At 41.2% G+C, this 15,929-nt stretch overlaps 1 protein-coding gene across 1 annotated transcript in view; it reads left to right on the forward strand.

The window, feature by feature from the left end:
• Positions 1 to 15,929, forward strand: part of WDR19 (WD repeat domain 19) — a 96,550-nt gene that overhangs the window by 23,161 nt on the left and 57,460 nt on the right. Inside the window, exons 10-14 of the mRNA XM_004703165.2 lie at positions 10,713 to 10,783; positions 12,130 to 12,302; positions 12,394 to 12,508; positions 14,130 to 14,236; positions 15,291 to 15,413. Coding sequence (XP_004703222.1) covers positions 10,713 to 10,783; positions 12,130 to 12,302; positions 12,394 to 12,508; positions 14,130 to 14,236; positions 15,291 to 15,413 — 589 coding nt within the window. The remainder of the gene's footprint in view (positions 1 to 10,712; positions 10,784 to 12,129; positions 12,303 to 12,393; positions 12,509 to 14,129; positions 14,237 to 15,290; positions 15,414 to 15,929) is intronic.

Below are 15,929 nucleotides of genomic sequence, written 5' to 3' on the forward strand. Positions count from 1 at the left end.
AGAGATTCTGAAACTTGCTCTTGATTGTAGAGTAGCTAAAGCAAATGAAAGAAGCGAAGTCAAAGGGCTGAACAGAAAATTTCAAAAGACAGCTCAAGAAGACAGAGCCAAATATTATTATGAAATGTGCAAAGACCTAGAGTTAGAAACCAAGAAAGAAGAAAATATTCAGCATATCTTAAGTGGAAATAACTAAAGAACCTCAAGTTGCAATATTGAGAGATTCTAAGGGCAAAATATTGAATTATGCAGGAAGCATCAAAAGATGACTGAAAGAATGCACAGTCACTGCACCAAATGAACTAGTCTGCGGTCTGTCAGTTCAGGAGGTGGCACATGAGCAGGAACCCATGGTACTGAAGGAAGAAGCTCAAACTGATTGAGAGCACTACCCCAAAACAAGGCTCCAGGAATTAGTATTCCCGGCGAATTAATATTCACCAATTGAAAGGTGTCTACAAGCTCATGAAGCTCTGTAAGCAATTATTCATCTATGCCAGGAAATGTGGAAGACAGCTACTTGGAAAACTGACTGGAAGAGATCCATATTTGTACCCATTTCAAAGAAAGGCGACCAATGGAGTGGTCAAGTTGTAGAACAATATTGTTATCACGTGCAAGTAAGATTTTGCTTAGGATCACAACAAAGGTTGCAGCAGTACCTTGATAGGGAGCTGCCAGAGGTTTAGGCTGAATTCAGAAGAGGACGTGGAACAAGGGATATAATTACTGTTGTTAGATGGATCTTGTTTGAAAGCAGAGAATACCAGAAAGATGTTTACTTGTGTTTGTTGACTATACCAAGTTATTCATCTATATTTATCTTAACAACTGTGGATAACCTTGAGAAGAATGGGAATTCCCAAACACTTCACTGTGCTCATGGGGAACTTGGACATGGATCAGGAGGCAGTTGTGTGAACAGAACAAGGGAATACTGCACGGCTTAAAATCAGAGAAGGTGTGTTCCGGGATTGTATCCATCACCATACTTACTCAGTCTGTCTGCTGAGCAAGTCTTCAGAGAAGCTAGAGGATATGAAGAAGAGTGTGGCATCAGGAATGGAGGAAGGCTCATTGACAACCTTCTATCTGCAGATGACACACCTTGCTTGCTGAGAGTCAGGAGGACTTGAGCACATGCTGGAAGAATTCACGGATTGTAGTATGGATTTCAACTCAGTGTAAAGAAGACCCGAATCCTTACAACTGGACCAATATGTAATATCATCATCAATGGAGAAAAGATGGAAGTTGCAAGGATTTGCCCTGCTTGAATCCACAATCAGTGCTCAGGGAAGCAGCAGTCAAGAGATGAAGACTTGTTGCATTCGGTAAATCTACTGCATAAGACCTCTTTAGAGTGTTGAAAAGCAGAGAGGTTACTTTGCAGACTAATGTGCCCCTGACTCAAATGCACATGGTACTTTCACTTGCCTCATATGCATGTGAAAGTTCAACATTGAATAAAAAAGACCGATGCATTTGGATTATCGAGCTGGAGAAGAATATTGAAAGTACAATGGACTACCAAAAGAGCAAACAAATCTGTTTTGGGAGAAGTACAGCCATAATGCTCATTATTGGCAAGGACGGCAAGACTTTGTCTCATGTACTTTGGACATGTCAGGAGTGACCAGTCCCTGGAGAAGGACATCATGATTGGTAACGTAGAGGGTCTGTGAAAAAGATGAATACTCTAGACAAGATGGACTGACACGGTGACTGTAACAATGGGCTCAAACATAGGAACAATTGTGAGGATGGTGCAGATCTGGACAGTGTTTTGTTTTGTTGTTCATAGTGTTGCTATGTACAACCGATTCCATGGCACCTAACAACAACCACATTCACAAGAAAGTTTAGTAGAGAACACTGGCAAGAGATTCAAAAAGACTTGGGTAGCTAATATGAATCTAGCAAGCATATTTTCTTATACTCTTCTAACAGGTTTGGGTTGAAAATTTCTGGGACTCCTTGGCCCTTGCTTTTAACAGTCAGAGGTAACCAGTAAGTTTACTCCACCCTATCTCTCTCACTGAATATAACTACAAACCTGGCAGACTGTGTGGAGCTGCTGTGTAAGCATTCTAAAAAGTAAGTGGTAGCAGGCAGAGTGGAGAAGACAACCAGAATTTGTGAACTCCCAGGCTCATCCTTGAACTGTGTATGTGTAAAGAATGCAAAAAAAACGTTCTTTGTACAGAAGGTAACTGATAACCTGAAGGAATGTTGGGACATCAAGCATGAGGGAAGAACAATGAAAGTTGTAAATATCTGTCTAAAAGATCTTCTTTAAGATCTTTACATGTGACAGATAGGATGTTCAGTGTGTGGAGATGTAGTGTGTAAGACAACCATAATATAAAGAGGATCAGGCAAAAGTGTTAAAAGGAATACTGTTTTTATATTCTGTATTAAGTGGTAAAATATTGATTCTAAGTAGGCTATGAAAAATGTGTCGTAATTCCTAGAATAACCAGTAAATGATAAAAAATATAGATTTGTATATATATATATATATTCCTGTACCATCCTCACAATCATTCCCATGCCTGAGCCCATTGATGCAGCCACTGTGTCAATCCATCTAGTCTTCCTCTGTTTCGCCACCCCTCCACTTTCCCAAGCATGATGTCCTTCTCCAGGGACTGCGCCCTCCTTGACCATATCTGCAAAGTATGTAAGATGACGTCTTGCCATCCTTGCCTCTAAGGAGCACTCTGCCCTTACTTCTTACAACCTATATATAATGATAATAGGTAAAAATGAAATGGAGTGCTTAAAAATTTTCAAGTTAACTAAAAGGGAGGGGAAAAGGGATAAACTGAGGGAATAAACAGAAGCAAATAATAAAACTGTAGACCTAAATCCAAACATACCAATCAATGATATCCAATGTAAATGACAAGTTACTAGGAAAAGGCTGTTAAAATAGATGTTTGTAAGTGACTTAATTATATCTTGTCTACAAGAAACTTGTTTCAAATAGAATGATAGAACTAGATCAGAGTAAAAGAAAAACCATACAAATGCTAATCAAAAGCAAGCATTGATGTCACAATACTTCAAAGAAAATCAAGAGGTATAAAAAGAGATGTTATTAAAGTGTCAATTCACTAAGAGGATATAATAATCCCAAATGTATATGCACCAAACAACAGATTCCCATATTAATTGAAGTAAAAGCGACAGAATTGAAGGGAAAAGTAGACAACTTAGCAACACTAATTGGAGACTATTTGTCATAATGTAGCTTGTATGTTGCCATGATACTGTGCCACCAATATGTCAAATACCTGCAGGGTCACCCATCGGGAACAGATTTCAGCATCATTTCAAGACTAAGGGGGACCAGGAAGAAAGGCCTGATAAACTACTACTGAATATTAGCAAGTGAGAACTGTACAGAGAGCAAGAGTCTCGGAAGATAGCTCCTGCAGATTACAAGCCATTTGATGACTTTAATAATGTGAATTGAATAAATACTTCAAGACCTTCATTTGCTGATGTGATGTGACTCAAAATGAAAAATAACAGCTGCAAACACCCATCCATAACTGGAACATGGAATTTATGAAGTACAAACCAAGGAAAATTAGAAGTTGTAAAAAATGAAATGGAATACTTGAACATTTATATTCCAGGTATGAGCTGAATGGACTGGCATTGATCTTTTTTTAATACAGAAGTCATGATCTGTGCCCCTCCCAGCCCTCCCCCCACACTAAAAACAAACGTTGCCAGAAAGTCATTCCCAACTCATAAAACCCTATATGAAGATCGGACTGACCCATAGGGTTTTCAATGCTGAAATCTCTATTTAAGCAGACTGCCAAATCTTTATCCCTCAGAGTAGCTGGTGGATTCCATCCACTGACGTTTTTGGTTAGCGGCCAAATACTTAATCGCCTCGCCACCAGGCTCCTTTTCACTATGCCAGGAATAACAAAATGCAGAGGGATAATGTATTCTTCACTAAAAAGAACATTTCAGTATCTACCCTAAAATGCAAAGCCGTCTGTGATAAATTGATACCTATACACAAACAAGAAGAGCTCAAATCTGATTATTTGAGCAAGGCAGAAGTCTTAGACTTGGCCCCCAAAGAACAATCCAATAAGAGAAAAAAATTCAATAACTTAGATGTCACAATTAGAAATTTTGTCATAATGAAAAAGATCTTTTAGTACATGGGAAGGCAAGCCATAGACTGTGGGGGGATATTTATAGACCACATATCTAACAAAGGGACTTGTATTTAGAATATATAAAGGACTCTCAAAATTTACCAGATTTAAAAAAAAAAAAAAAAAGCAAACAATCCAATTAGAAAATGGGCAAAAGACATTTTTGGGGAACATACATTTGACCAAAAGGAATATATGAGGGAACTTGCAGAAGTCACAGATCTTTAACTTTGGCTTTTTCCATGAACTCTTTGAAGACACCTGTACAAAAGACATATAAGTATATGAAGTACATGACATGTACAAAAGACACCTGTACAAAAAGACATATAAGTATATGAAGTAGCCGTTGTCCAACTCAAGTTGCCATCAAATCAAAGTTTACGCAACCTCATGTGTGCCAGAGTAGCACTGTGCTCCATAAGGTTTTCAAACCTCTTAGGGTGCCTTTGTGGCATGAGATCGATCAGGCCTGTCTTCTGAGACACCTCTGTGTAGATTTGAACCACCAATCTGTCTATTAGCAGGGATGTGTTAACTATTTGCAGCAGCCAGCGACTCTTCATCCTGTGCCCTTCTCACATTGTTCCAGCCGCTCCATCAGCGCGTCTCCCGGAGGGTCTGCGTCTTTTTAGCTGGCCCTCTACCAAGCTCCCCTTTTCCCGGGACTAGTCGCTCCAGATTCCACGAGCACACGTTGTGTTGTTGTAATAGATGCGATTGAGTCAGTTCTGACTAGGCACAACCGCACCCAGGCCTGGTGCTGCGCCCTCCTGATGATGGTCCCTGTGCTTGAGCCCCTTGTTGCCGCCACTGAGTCAGTCATCTTGTTGAGGGCCTGCCTCTCTTGCTGCCCTACTTTACTAAGCCTGAGGCCCTTCTCCAGGACTGGTCTCTCCTGACAACTTATCCAAGCATGTAAGAACAAGGTCTTGCCAACATTGCCTCTAAGGAGCGCTCTGGCTGTACTACTTCCAAGACAGATTACGTAGTCCTTTTAGCAGTCTATGGTACTTTCAATATTCTTTGTTAACACTAGATATCATTTGCGTAGAAAAAAATGTCAATTCTCTATTTGTTTTGAATAAGTTGTTGGTCTTACAAAATTCTATCATATGATTTTTCAGCTTCATTTCTATCACCAAGGCCATATGCCCCAACTACTGATACTTCTGTTTCCAACGTTGGCATTGCAGTAACTAGTAATTGTCCATGCATTTTGACTGCATTCATATGTGATCGATTTCAAACTGAAGAACTTGGTAGAATTCTTCAATTTCTTTATCACCAACCCTAGTGGTTGGTGTGCAAATTTGAATAATAGCTGTATTAACTGGTTTCCTCATAGATGGATAGATATCCCATTACAGCTCTTGAATTTGCCTTTCCCAGTACAGTAAACCATGTGGTTGTCCACCTCAAAAGGATCGATGCCAATCTATTTCAGCTCACTGATGCCTGGGATATCAATCTTTATGCATTTCATTTTTGATGACTTCTAATTGTCCTAGATCCATACTTCAGTACAGTCTACATTCAAATTATTAATGGCTATTTGCAGCTGTTTTCATTTTGAGTTGCGTTCCATCAGCAGGTGAAGATACTGAAAGCTCTGTTCCAGCCAGGCCCTTATGGTCAACCCTACTTTGAAGTGGCAGCTCTTCCCCAGTTGTATTCCAACATGAAGGAGTCATCTTCCAGCACTGTGTCTGTTAGTATTCCTCTGCTCTATTCATAAGGTTTTCAGTGGCCAATTCCTAAAAATATAACAGCCTATTCCTTCTTGCTAGTCTTAAAGCTCTGCTGAAACCTGTTCACCTGAGTGACCCTCTTGGTGGTCGAAATACCAGTGGCTTAGCTTCTAACATTACAGCAACATACAGCCACCATAGTAAGACAAACTGATTGATGAATGAGGTCATTGGCCACGAGGGAAATGCAAATTGAAACCACAATGAATGACTACATACCTTGTAGAAGCTGACTAAAATAAAAGAATTTAGCAACAAAAGGTTGGTGAGGATGCAGAGAAACTGGATCACTCAGACATTGTTGGTGGGAAAGTAGAAGGTAGAGCTGCTGTGCAAAATAGCGTGGCAGTTTCTTTACAAATGAAACATGCAATTATCAAACTCACCTGTAGCAGATTTAAGGAACTGACTCACTCCCTTGGTCTGAAGGCCATGGATACATGAATTTCACATGTGAATAAATTGCATAAACCTAAATACACACACATACACACAGCTAAGCAAAACTGGAAATGTGGTGTCAATATCCAATTTTTTTATTCAAGTATTGCACTGTGATTTTAAAATATCTTATCATTGGGTAAAACTGCGTCTAGGACCAATAGAATCTCACTGACTGTGGGTCTATAATGTTCTCACAATTAAAAGTTTAATTAAATAACAAAACAATGAGAAACATGTAAGTGGAAAACAGTATGGGTTAGTTTATTGTGCCAACCTGGCTGATAAACACATGTGGGATTAATTGAAGGGTGGAGGGATAAATGGCTTGGTGAGCCATGCCTTTTTAGTTCTCGGGTCTCTTGCTTTGTGATGGTCACACCAGGGTGCAGCTGCCTTAGCAGTTCCCTGCTTCAGCTTGCAAGGCTGACTTCCTGCAAGACATCCCCAAGAAGCCGCATGGACCTACCCCGATGCAGCCCTGGGTGCTGGAGCAGCCGTGTGGAGACCCCTGCCAGCGCTGAGATGTTTACAGGTTCACTGACTCGGCTTTCCTCCTGCAGTCGGCGTCATTGCGTCTGCTTTGTGAGGTGGAGGAGGACTTTGTGGATTGGTGTTGGACATATGGGTTAATGTTGGACCTGTGGGCTTGGGCTGCACTGGGTTGGGATGTTTTCTTGATGCACAGTTAAGCTTTATATGAAACTCTCTCTTTTACATGTGTTTCTGTGGTTTTGTTTCTCTAAAGTATCCAGACTAATACATTATGGTACCTTGGGAGTGGGGTACTGGAGAAACAAAAGATACAGAGTAGATGTTTGTTTGACCTCTCCCTCCTGGAAGTTTTCCTTCTTTATCTAGGCAGAGGTCAGATAAAGCCACACTATTTACTCAGTTGCTTTTCTGGGGAATATATGGGAAGTAGGAAAATAGAAAGTTTGTAAGTCCACTTGCTTCCGTCATTAAAATTTGAGCTTTAAATGGGTTTAGGCCATGTCTGTAAAAAATCTTTGAAAATATATGCCCCACCCAGTGCTTTGGAGTACTAAGGAACCAGTAGTCTTTGTCAGACGCTGAAAAAAATCTGGAACCATGAAGAAAACTCCTCGCTGGGGCGGAATGTTAAAGGGAGCCTGTGAGCAGGCTGAAATGCTTGCTGGGTGGCCACCTGGATCTACTTGAGTGGAAGTGGGAGAAATGCAGCAATAAAGAGACAGGTTGAGTTTGGCTACTGACACCTGTGGACTTGGTTTACAGGAAAAAAAGAGATGAGAGCGGTTGACTGGTCTAAGGTTCATGACCTAGCCTGAGGGGCTAGGCTTGTTGAGTTGTTGAGAGCCCATGGTTTAAGGCAAGGCGACCAATGGGTGAGTTGACCAGAACCCGACCAGATGGCGATTTTTGAGCCTGTGAACTGGGTGCATATTGTTGCTGACTTCATGGATGGCCTGTCCGGATTTGACTTTGCTTATGGATGCAGACTTCACAAGGTTCCAACTGGAATGAAGACTCATGTCGAAAAATATGATTGTCTTCTCTGAGAAGACATGTAAGTGGGCAGTATATAAATTGGATACCCAAAATTGGGGGAGATAAAGGCATGAAGTGGTTGGCTTACAAACATTCATAGGTGGGGGAAACAATTCACAGGATTATAGGGTTGTGTAGGTGTTACTTAATTGCAATTGTGAAACTAAAGAATTATGTACAGGTGCCAGGTTGGAAAGGGGTGGATTGAGTTAGTTTATTGTGCCAACCTGGCCAATGAACACATGTGGGCTTAACTGAAGGGTGGAGAGATAAATGGCTTAGTGAGCCTTGCCTTTCTAGTTCTCGGGTCTCTTGCTTTGTGATGGTCGCACCAGGGTGCAGCTGCCTTAGCAGCTGGAGCACCCATGTGGAGACCCCTGCCAGCGCTGAGACATTTACACGTTCACTCACTTGGCTTTCCTCCTGCAGTTGGCATCATTGCATCTGCTTTGTGAGGTGGAGGAGGACTTTGTGGATTGGTATCGGACATATGGGCTAATGTTGGACTAGTGGGCTTGGGCTGCACTGGGTTGGGATGTTTTCTTGATGCACAGTTAAGCTTTATATAAAACTCTTTTACATGAGTTTTTGTGGGTTTGTTTCTCTAAAGTACCCAGACTAATACCCAGTAGGAAAGAAGGAAAAGAGAGAGAAATGGTACAGCTATTCATTCCCAACATTGTGTTAGTCTTTCATTTTCATTAACCTTATTCTTCCCAATAATTGTATGGAGTAGTATTAATCCCTCATTTTTCAGTACTACTTCCTCAATTTTTTTGTTTGAAGGAACTCTGGGTGGATAAAAACAATGCAAAGAAAGCTGTCTTCTCTTACAATTATTAGCATTGCTCCAACTCTGGAGAATGTTTTCCTGCTCACTTTTCTTTGAGATGTTAACCTTCATGAAGCTGTATGTCAGAGGACTAAAGTGAGCATACATAACTCTGCAAGGAGCAATACTTTAAAAGAGGATAAAATCTAAAGATAGGAAAACTCTAATTTTCTCAAACTGAGATGTCTTTTGAGTTGCTGTGTGAGGTGCCAGTGAGTCGGTTCCTATTCACAATAATCTAGAACAAAACACAACACGGTCCCACTCCACCCTCACAATTGTTGTGCTTGAGCCCATTGTTGCAGCACTGTGTCAGCCCAGCTTGTTGACGGTCATCTTCAGTTTTGTCCCTTTCCAGGGACTGGTCTCTCCTGAGAACATGTCCAAAGTACATGTGACCAAGTCTCACCATCCTTGCCTCTAAGGAGCTAGAATCTACTTCTTCCAAGACAGGTTAGTTTGTTCTTCTGGCAGTACTTTCAATATTCTTTGCCAACACAAGATAACCTACATATAGAAAGAAATACCTCTAAATATATTTTATTAAGGAAGAGCACTACTGATTTATTTTGGGGGATCAGCATTATCTCTCTACCAAAAAAAAAAAAAACTACAGCCCAATATCACCCATGAATATAAATACAAAACAATGACTAGTTTAGCACATGGAAGCTAACCTTATATAAAAAAGGATTCTAAATCATGACTACATAGGACTTTTCCCAGGAATGGAAGGTTGATAACATCTGAAACAAAATATTTTAATAGCTGAAGATCACTAAACTAACAGTTCTCCTAGCTTCTGAACAGTTTTCTTTTGCATTTTTTAATTCAGAATTTATTTTTAGGGGTATGTTGCCAGATGAGGGTAATTTTTTTTTTTTTGCAAAGAATTCTTTTTCTCAACATCATGAATTAAATCATTTGCCATTTTCTCATAGTTCCTTGTCATGTATTAATTAATTTGCATATTTGTTAGTACTTGTACCAGTATCATACTTTCAAATGTTTAAAAAACATACTTTTTTTAAAAAAAGCAACACTTTATTTGCATCCCTCCCTCACACCGTGGTGTTTTAAAATGAAAAAGCCTACACTTTTGTATAAAAAAAAAAAAACAAGGTTAAAATAAAATGAAAAAAAATGTTGGCCTAGTCGTTCGTGTGAAGTGAAAAGAAGTCAGGTATGGCAATAGAGTACGACCACTGAGGCTGATTGTCAATCCTTTACTGACGAGGGAAAAATAATTAGTATTTTTGTTGTACACGGACTAGGGCCTAAGGCAGATACTTGAATATGCCTTGCCTTAGTCCCACACACTCCTGTTTCATAAAGCTATAGGACAGAGCAGAGTTGGAATTGGAGGGGAGCCGGGGATGCAGAAAGAATAACAATGGCCACACAGATGCCAGTTAAACACGTTTAGTCTCTACAGCAAATCAGAAAGATGCCAGCCAAGTGACTGGCTGTTGACCCTGCTATGGACGCAGGTGAAAATGTTCAATTCTAAGGGAGTGAGTGACAATAATGTACACTCTGGGCCACAGGTACAGTGGGACAATCGAAAGGGAAGAGGGGTGGGGTATGTATGGCCCATTTTGCTACTTCTTGTCACACAAGCTAGAAAACCCTACCCCTCTCTCCTGAGGGCAAACCTATATCCCACCCATTTCCTTTCCTTGCCAATATCGTATATTCCCTCCGAAAAGAACTGAGGTCCTGGCTAGATGCTTCACTCCAGGATAAGGCTGAGCAGCCCTGGCACTAGACTGCCACGTAAAAAACATACTTTTAAGATCTACTTTATACCTGGAAAAGTTAAAAGTAAAATTTTAATATTTTCTCATTTTAACCCAGAAGATTATCCTGTATGGCCCATTTTGGAGACTACTGACCTCTATTGATTTTGTGAACTTAGAGAGTTTTCCTTCCAGTTAATGTTTAATATATTTGTATACATTTTTTCAGCATTAAGATCCATGACCTGGCAGAATTAAAAGACATGTATGCTATCATCAACCTGGACGATGAAAATAAAGGTATTGCTTTATCTAGAACAGATTGATACTTTATCATTCTAATTTCAGAAAGTACTGTTGTGTTTACAATTTGACTCACATTCGTTGTAAGAGGAAGATCATTAATACCCTTCCCTAGAGTGATATGACAGCCCGTTTTAGTGTCTATGCTGTCATGTTATGTGACTAGAATGATTGGAAAACGGCAACAAAAACTCACTGCCAATCATATCATTGCAAATGAGTGGGAGTGCGGAGTGGAGACCCAAAGCCCATCTGTAGGTAACTGGACATCCCCTTACAGAAGGGTCACGAGGAGAAGATGAGCCACTCAGGATGTAGAATTGCACCAGTGAAATGTACAACTTTCCTCTAGTTCTCTAATGCTTCCTCCCCACCCCACCCCTACTATCATGATCCCAATTCTACCTTACAAAACAATCCCAATTCTACCTTATAAATCTGGCAGACCAGAGGATGTACACTGGTACAGATAGGAACTGGAAACAGGGAATCCAGGACAGATAAACCCTGTAGGACCAATAATGAAAGTAATGAAACCAGGAGGGGAAAGGGAAGATGGGGTAGAAAGGGGGAACCAGTCACAAGGATCTACATATAATACCCTCCCTGGGGGATGGACAACAGAAAAGTGGGTGAAGGGAGACGTTGGACAGTGTATGACATGACAAAGTAATTTATGAATTATCAAAGGTTCATGAGGGGAAGGGGCACAGGGAGGGAGGGGGGAAATGAGCTGATACCAAGGGCTCAAGTAGAAAGGAAATGTTTTGAGAATGATGATGGCAACCAATGAACAAATGTGCTCAACACAATGGATGGATGGATGGATTGTGATAGGAGTTGTACGAGCCCCCAATAAAATGATTTTAAAAAGAAAAAGATCTCACTGTCATCCAGTTGATGCAGGATGATAAAAGTCCATTCTAATTCTAATGGTAAAATGTACACCTTGTCTGTGTTTCGTCACATGGCTTTCCCCGATGCCGTTACTAGTCTCACTGCCATCGGGTGGATGCCGACTCATAACGATTCTATGGGAAAAGGTAGAGTTCCCTGTGAGTTTCCAAGATTGTAACTTTTCACAGGGGTGGAAAGCCCTGTCTTTCACCCTCGCAGCAGCTGGTAGTTTTGAACTGCTGACCTTTCGCATCTCAGCCCAATGTGTGTAACCACTATGTCACCAGGGCTCCTTTTTACTAGTATAAAATACTGTTAAAACTGTGTACTGAAGACCACTTTTGAAGATTTTTATACCTGTCCTAGCTTAAATGACAACGTTTGCGTGCTTTCCTGCAGTGGTGATTTTGCTTTTGGATAATCGTGTCTCTTGTCAATCCCTTCAGGGTTGGACACCTTGGCCTGGACAGACGATGGTCAATTGCTGGCATTGTCCACCCAGAGGGGCTCACTCTACGTTTTCCTGACCAAGCTTCCCATCCTCGGGGATGCCTGCAGCACGAGGGTTGCTTACCTCACCTCGCTCCTTGAGGTCACTGTGGCCAACCACGTTGAAGGAGTAGGGAATTGTGCCATTGTGGTTTCATTTCTGAACACACTCCAAACACGTGTAGCATCGGATTTACTGCTGTTACTTCTCTGTGTTCTAGGAGCTGCCAATCACAGTCTCTGTGGACGTGGAACCCAACTTTGTAGCCGTCGGTCTCTACCATCTGGCAGCGGGAATGAATAACCGAGCTTGGTTTTACGTCCTTGGAGAGAAAGGCAAGTCTAATTCCAGTTGTATCCTTCCCTTTGCATTCTCTGTCGTTATTTGGGAAGCAACGGGCATTATTTTTAAGACCAGGAAACTTGATTAGGGTTAGGGAAGGTCTTCCTTTTGGTGCAGACAGCATTTTGCTTAAGGGTTTTGTGAAACTTCTAAATAATTTGCATCATTTTGGAAAAGGTTTTATTCTCCATCTTTGTTGTGAAGACTGTGTAGCTTAGGGGATAGCATATGAGCTTTAGAATTAGAGGTAGCCTGGGTTCAAACCCCACCTCTACGTCTGTGAGCTAAATGATTGTAGAGAAATTCTTTTGTTTTCTCTTCTGGAAACGTGAATATTTCCACTTTGCAAGCATCGTGATGAAGACTAAGTGAAATAAAATGTGGTCTCACTTTGCACGACTGTGTTACCCACTGCCATCGAGTCAATGCCAACGCAGAGTGAACCTATAGGGCAGAGTCTGTGTGAGTTTCTGAGACTAACTCTTTACAGGAGTAGAAAGTCTCGGCTTTTTTCCTCTGAGCAACTGGTGGCTTCAACCTGCTGATGTTGTAGTTAACAGCCCAACTCTTAACTACTCTGCCACCCAGGTGCCTATGTTAAGATACTGCTAAATAAGGTAGGTACCTAATAACTCTTGGTCTCTTTGTCCCCTAATTACTCTTTGAGCATTGACTGTTAGCATACAAAGGCATCCTTGCTCTTTCCTTCTCCCCTCTTGCTCTGTTCCCTAAATCCACTGCCGTCGAATCCGTGCCAACTTATAGCAACCCGATAAGACACGGTAGAATGGCTCCATGGTGTTTCCAAGACTAAATCGTTCAGAAAGAAGATGTTCTCCTAAGAAGCATCTGGGGATTCCAACTGGCAGCCTTTTTCAGTTAGTGACTGAGTACTTAACCACAGTATAACCAGGGTTTCTCTGCATCCTCACTGGGGACCACATCTGTCAGGAAGATAGCAAGCTTGAGAATGAGTCGGCTAATTACAGAACGCTATTAAGCTTCTTGTCCGTAGAGTGAACTTTTACTTTTTTGCCGATGATCTTTTTTTTTTTTTTTTAATTGTTTTATATAGCATTATGGGAGGGGCTTTGGTGATGTAATGAGCTACACATTGGCAGTTCAAAACCACCAGCTGCTCCTCAGGAGAAAGATGAGGCTATTTGCTCCTGGGAAACTTACAAGGGCAGTTCTACTGTCTGATAAGAGTCACTATGAGTCAGTCAGCTTGATGACAGAAAAAGAAAGCCCCCTCACGACTCACAGGGACTCTATAGTGAGACAGAGTAAAACTGCGCCCATGGGTTTCTGAGACTGCAAATCTTAATGGAAGCAGGTTTCATCTTTCTCCCTTGGAGCAGCTGGTGGTTTCGAACTGCTGACCTTGCAGTTAGCAGCCCAACTCATAACCCACTACACCACCAGGTCTCCTTAGCCCAAAGGCAGTGATGCCATGATGGAATACCTGAAGGCAAATTATATAGAGCAACTGAGGCTTTTCTCGGTGAAAATAAAGAAAGGTCAGACTATCCTTGCAAAAGCACACATTTTTTAAAATGTGCAAATCTTTATTAAGATAGTTTAATATTCACACATCGGTTTTTAAACCTACAGCTGTGAAAAAATTGAAGGATGTGGAGTACTTGGGCACCGTGGCCAGTATCTGCCTGCACTCTGACTATGCTGCTGCGCTTTGTGAGGGCAAAGTCCAGTTACATTTGGTAAGTCCATCTTTTATGTCCTCAGGGTCTGTTGGGAGGCTGGATGGTGCAAATGACTGAGCACTTGACTACTAACCAAATGATCGATGGTTTGAGCCCACTCATGGTGCCTCGGAAGACCGCACTCTCTGGGGAAGCTGCAGTCTGCCCACGTGGGCTCATTGGGAGTCAAAATAAATGTTGCAGCAACTAACAACAGCAACAATGGCTTGTTGAGTTAATAAATAATGACAGACAGCTTAATGTCTAATCGCCAAGAACTTTGGCCAGCCAGCGACTGCAGACTAGAAAGCCAGGCGTGGTTAAGGATGAACAAAACTCTCCCCTTCTGTGTAAGAATCATGTTCTATCATTTCCCAGCTCTCTCTTCAAGGAGTTTGAACCACCAAGGGCTCTGAGGGAGACAGATGGGGCAGTCTCCTCCCACAAATAGTTATGGTCCCAGAAACTCACAGGGGCAGTTCTACGCTGTCCTGCAGTGTCGCTCTGAGTCAGTTTTGACTGGGTGGCAGCAAGTTGTTCTCAAGGAAATCAGATAAAGTGTCACCTGCATTACTCACAACACGACATATGACAAACACGACACTGATAGGGAGATATCTGGAAGGTGCTAGAGGTGTGCTGTAAATAGGGGTGGGTCCCCTTCTCTTTGGCCGTCCTCGAATGTGTTGATTCTTAGGGATGTCACCTGTGGGACTCCTAGAAACTGTTCTTTACAGGTTGCTCAAGAGTTCACGGTGCTTATAAAGGGTGGGACTTGTAAACTAAGGCACGTCCCACATTCGTTCCTCAGTTCTTTCTACTCGGGAAGCCCAAAAGATTAGCTCCCACACAGGTTTGTAGCCCGGCAAGAAGACTGTTCCCACTAGGGAGGAAGGGCCGGTGCTGCTCTGCTGGGAAGCTGCTCTGAGATCCTTGTGGGTAGGCCTTTAAGTCTGAATGATTTAATGGCACTCGAGAACAAGACACCCCGGTTAGTATTGCAAACAAATGTACTCCAGTAAGAGAAAATGACCTTACGTCTCTGAACCGACGTTCTTTCTCTTCATTTTAGATAGAAAGTGAAATTTCAGATGCTCAAGAAGAACGGGAGACTCGGCTCTTCCCAGCAGTGGATGAAAAGTGTCGGATTTTGTGCCATGCCTTAACTAGCGATTTCCTCATATATGGTACTGATGTATGTATCCTCCTCTGATTGCTTTCTCTTTTTAAACTCTTCAGTGTGGATTCTTTTTTTATTTTAATCATTTTATTGGGGACTCGTACAACTCATCACCATCCATCCATTGTATCAAGCATATTTGTACATTTGTTGTCATCATCATTCTCAACACATTTGCTTTCTACTGTAGACTTTTTCAGAGGCTTTGTGATTGAAATAGACATAATCCGGCTGTCTTCTGTTAAACTAGATATACAAAATTATAAAGCAATACCATTCTTATAAAAAAGATAGAGCTATTTATTATAAAATATGATATATGAGCACATGATTGACTTATGGTTACTTCTAGATTAAAAAATAAGTAAAAATTTTGTGAACTCTAATATGGTATGTACCAATAGATACAATTCACATAAACAACGTCTCTTGGGGATGCTCTTGACGTTTTATTTATTTTTAATTTTTATTTTTTTAACATTTTATTAGGGGCTTATACAACTGTTATCCCAATCCATACACACATCAATT

Source organism: Echinops telfairi, unplaced genomic scaffold (assembly GCF_000313985.2).
Source record: "Echinops telfairi isolate 266 unplaced genomic scaffold, ASM31398v2 ScPeMD7_7468;HRSCAF=8506_0, whole genome shotgun sequence".
Taxonomy (NCBI): domain Eukaryota; kingdom Metazoa; phylum Chordata; class Mammalia; order Afrosoricida; family Tenrecidae; genus Echinops; species Echinops telfairi.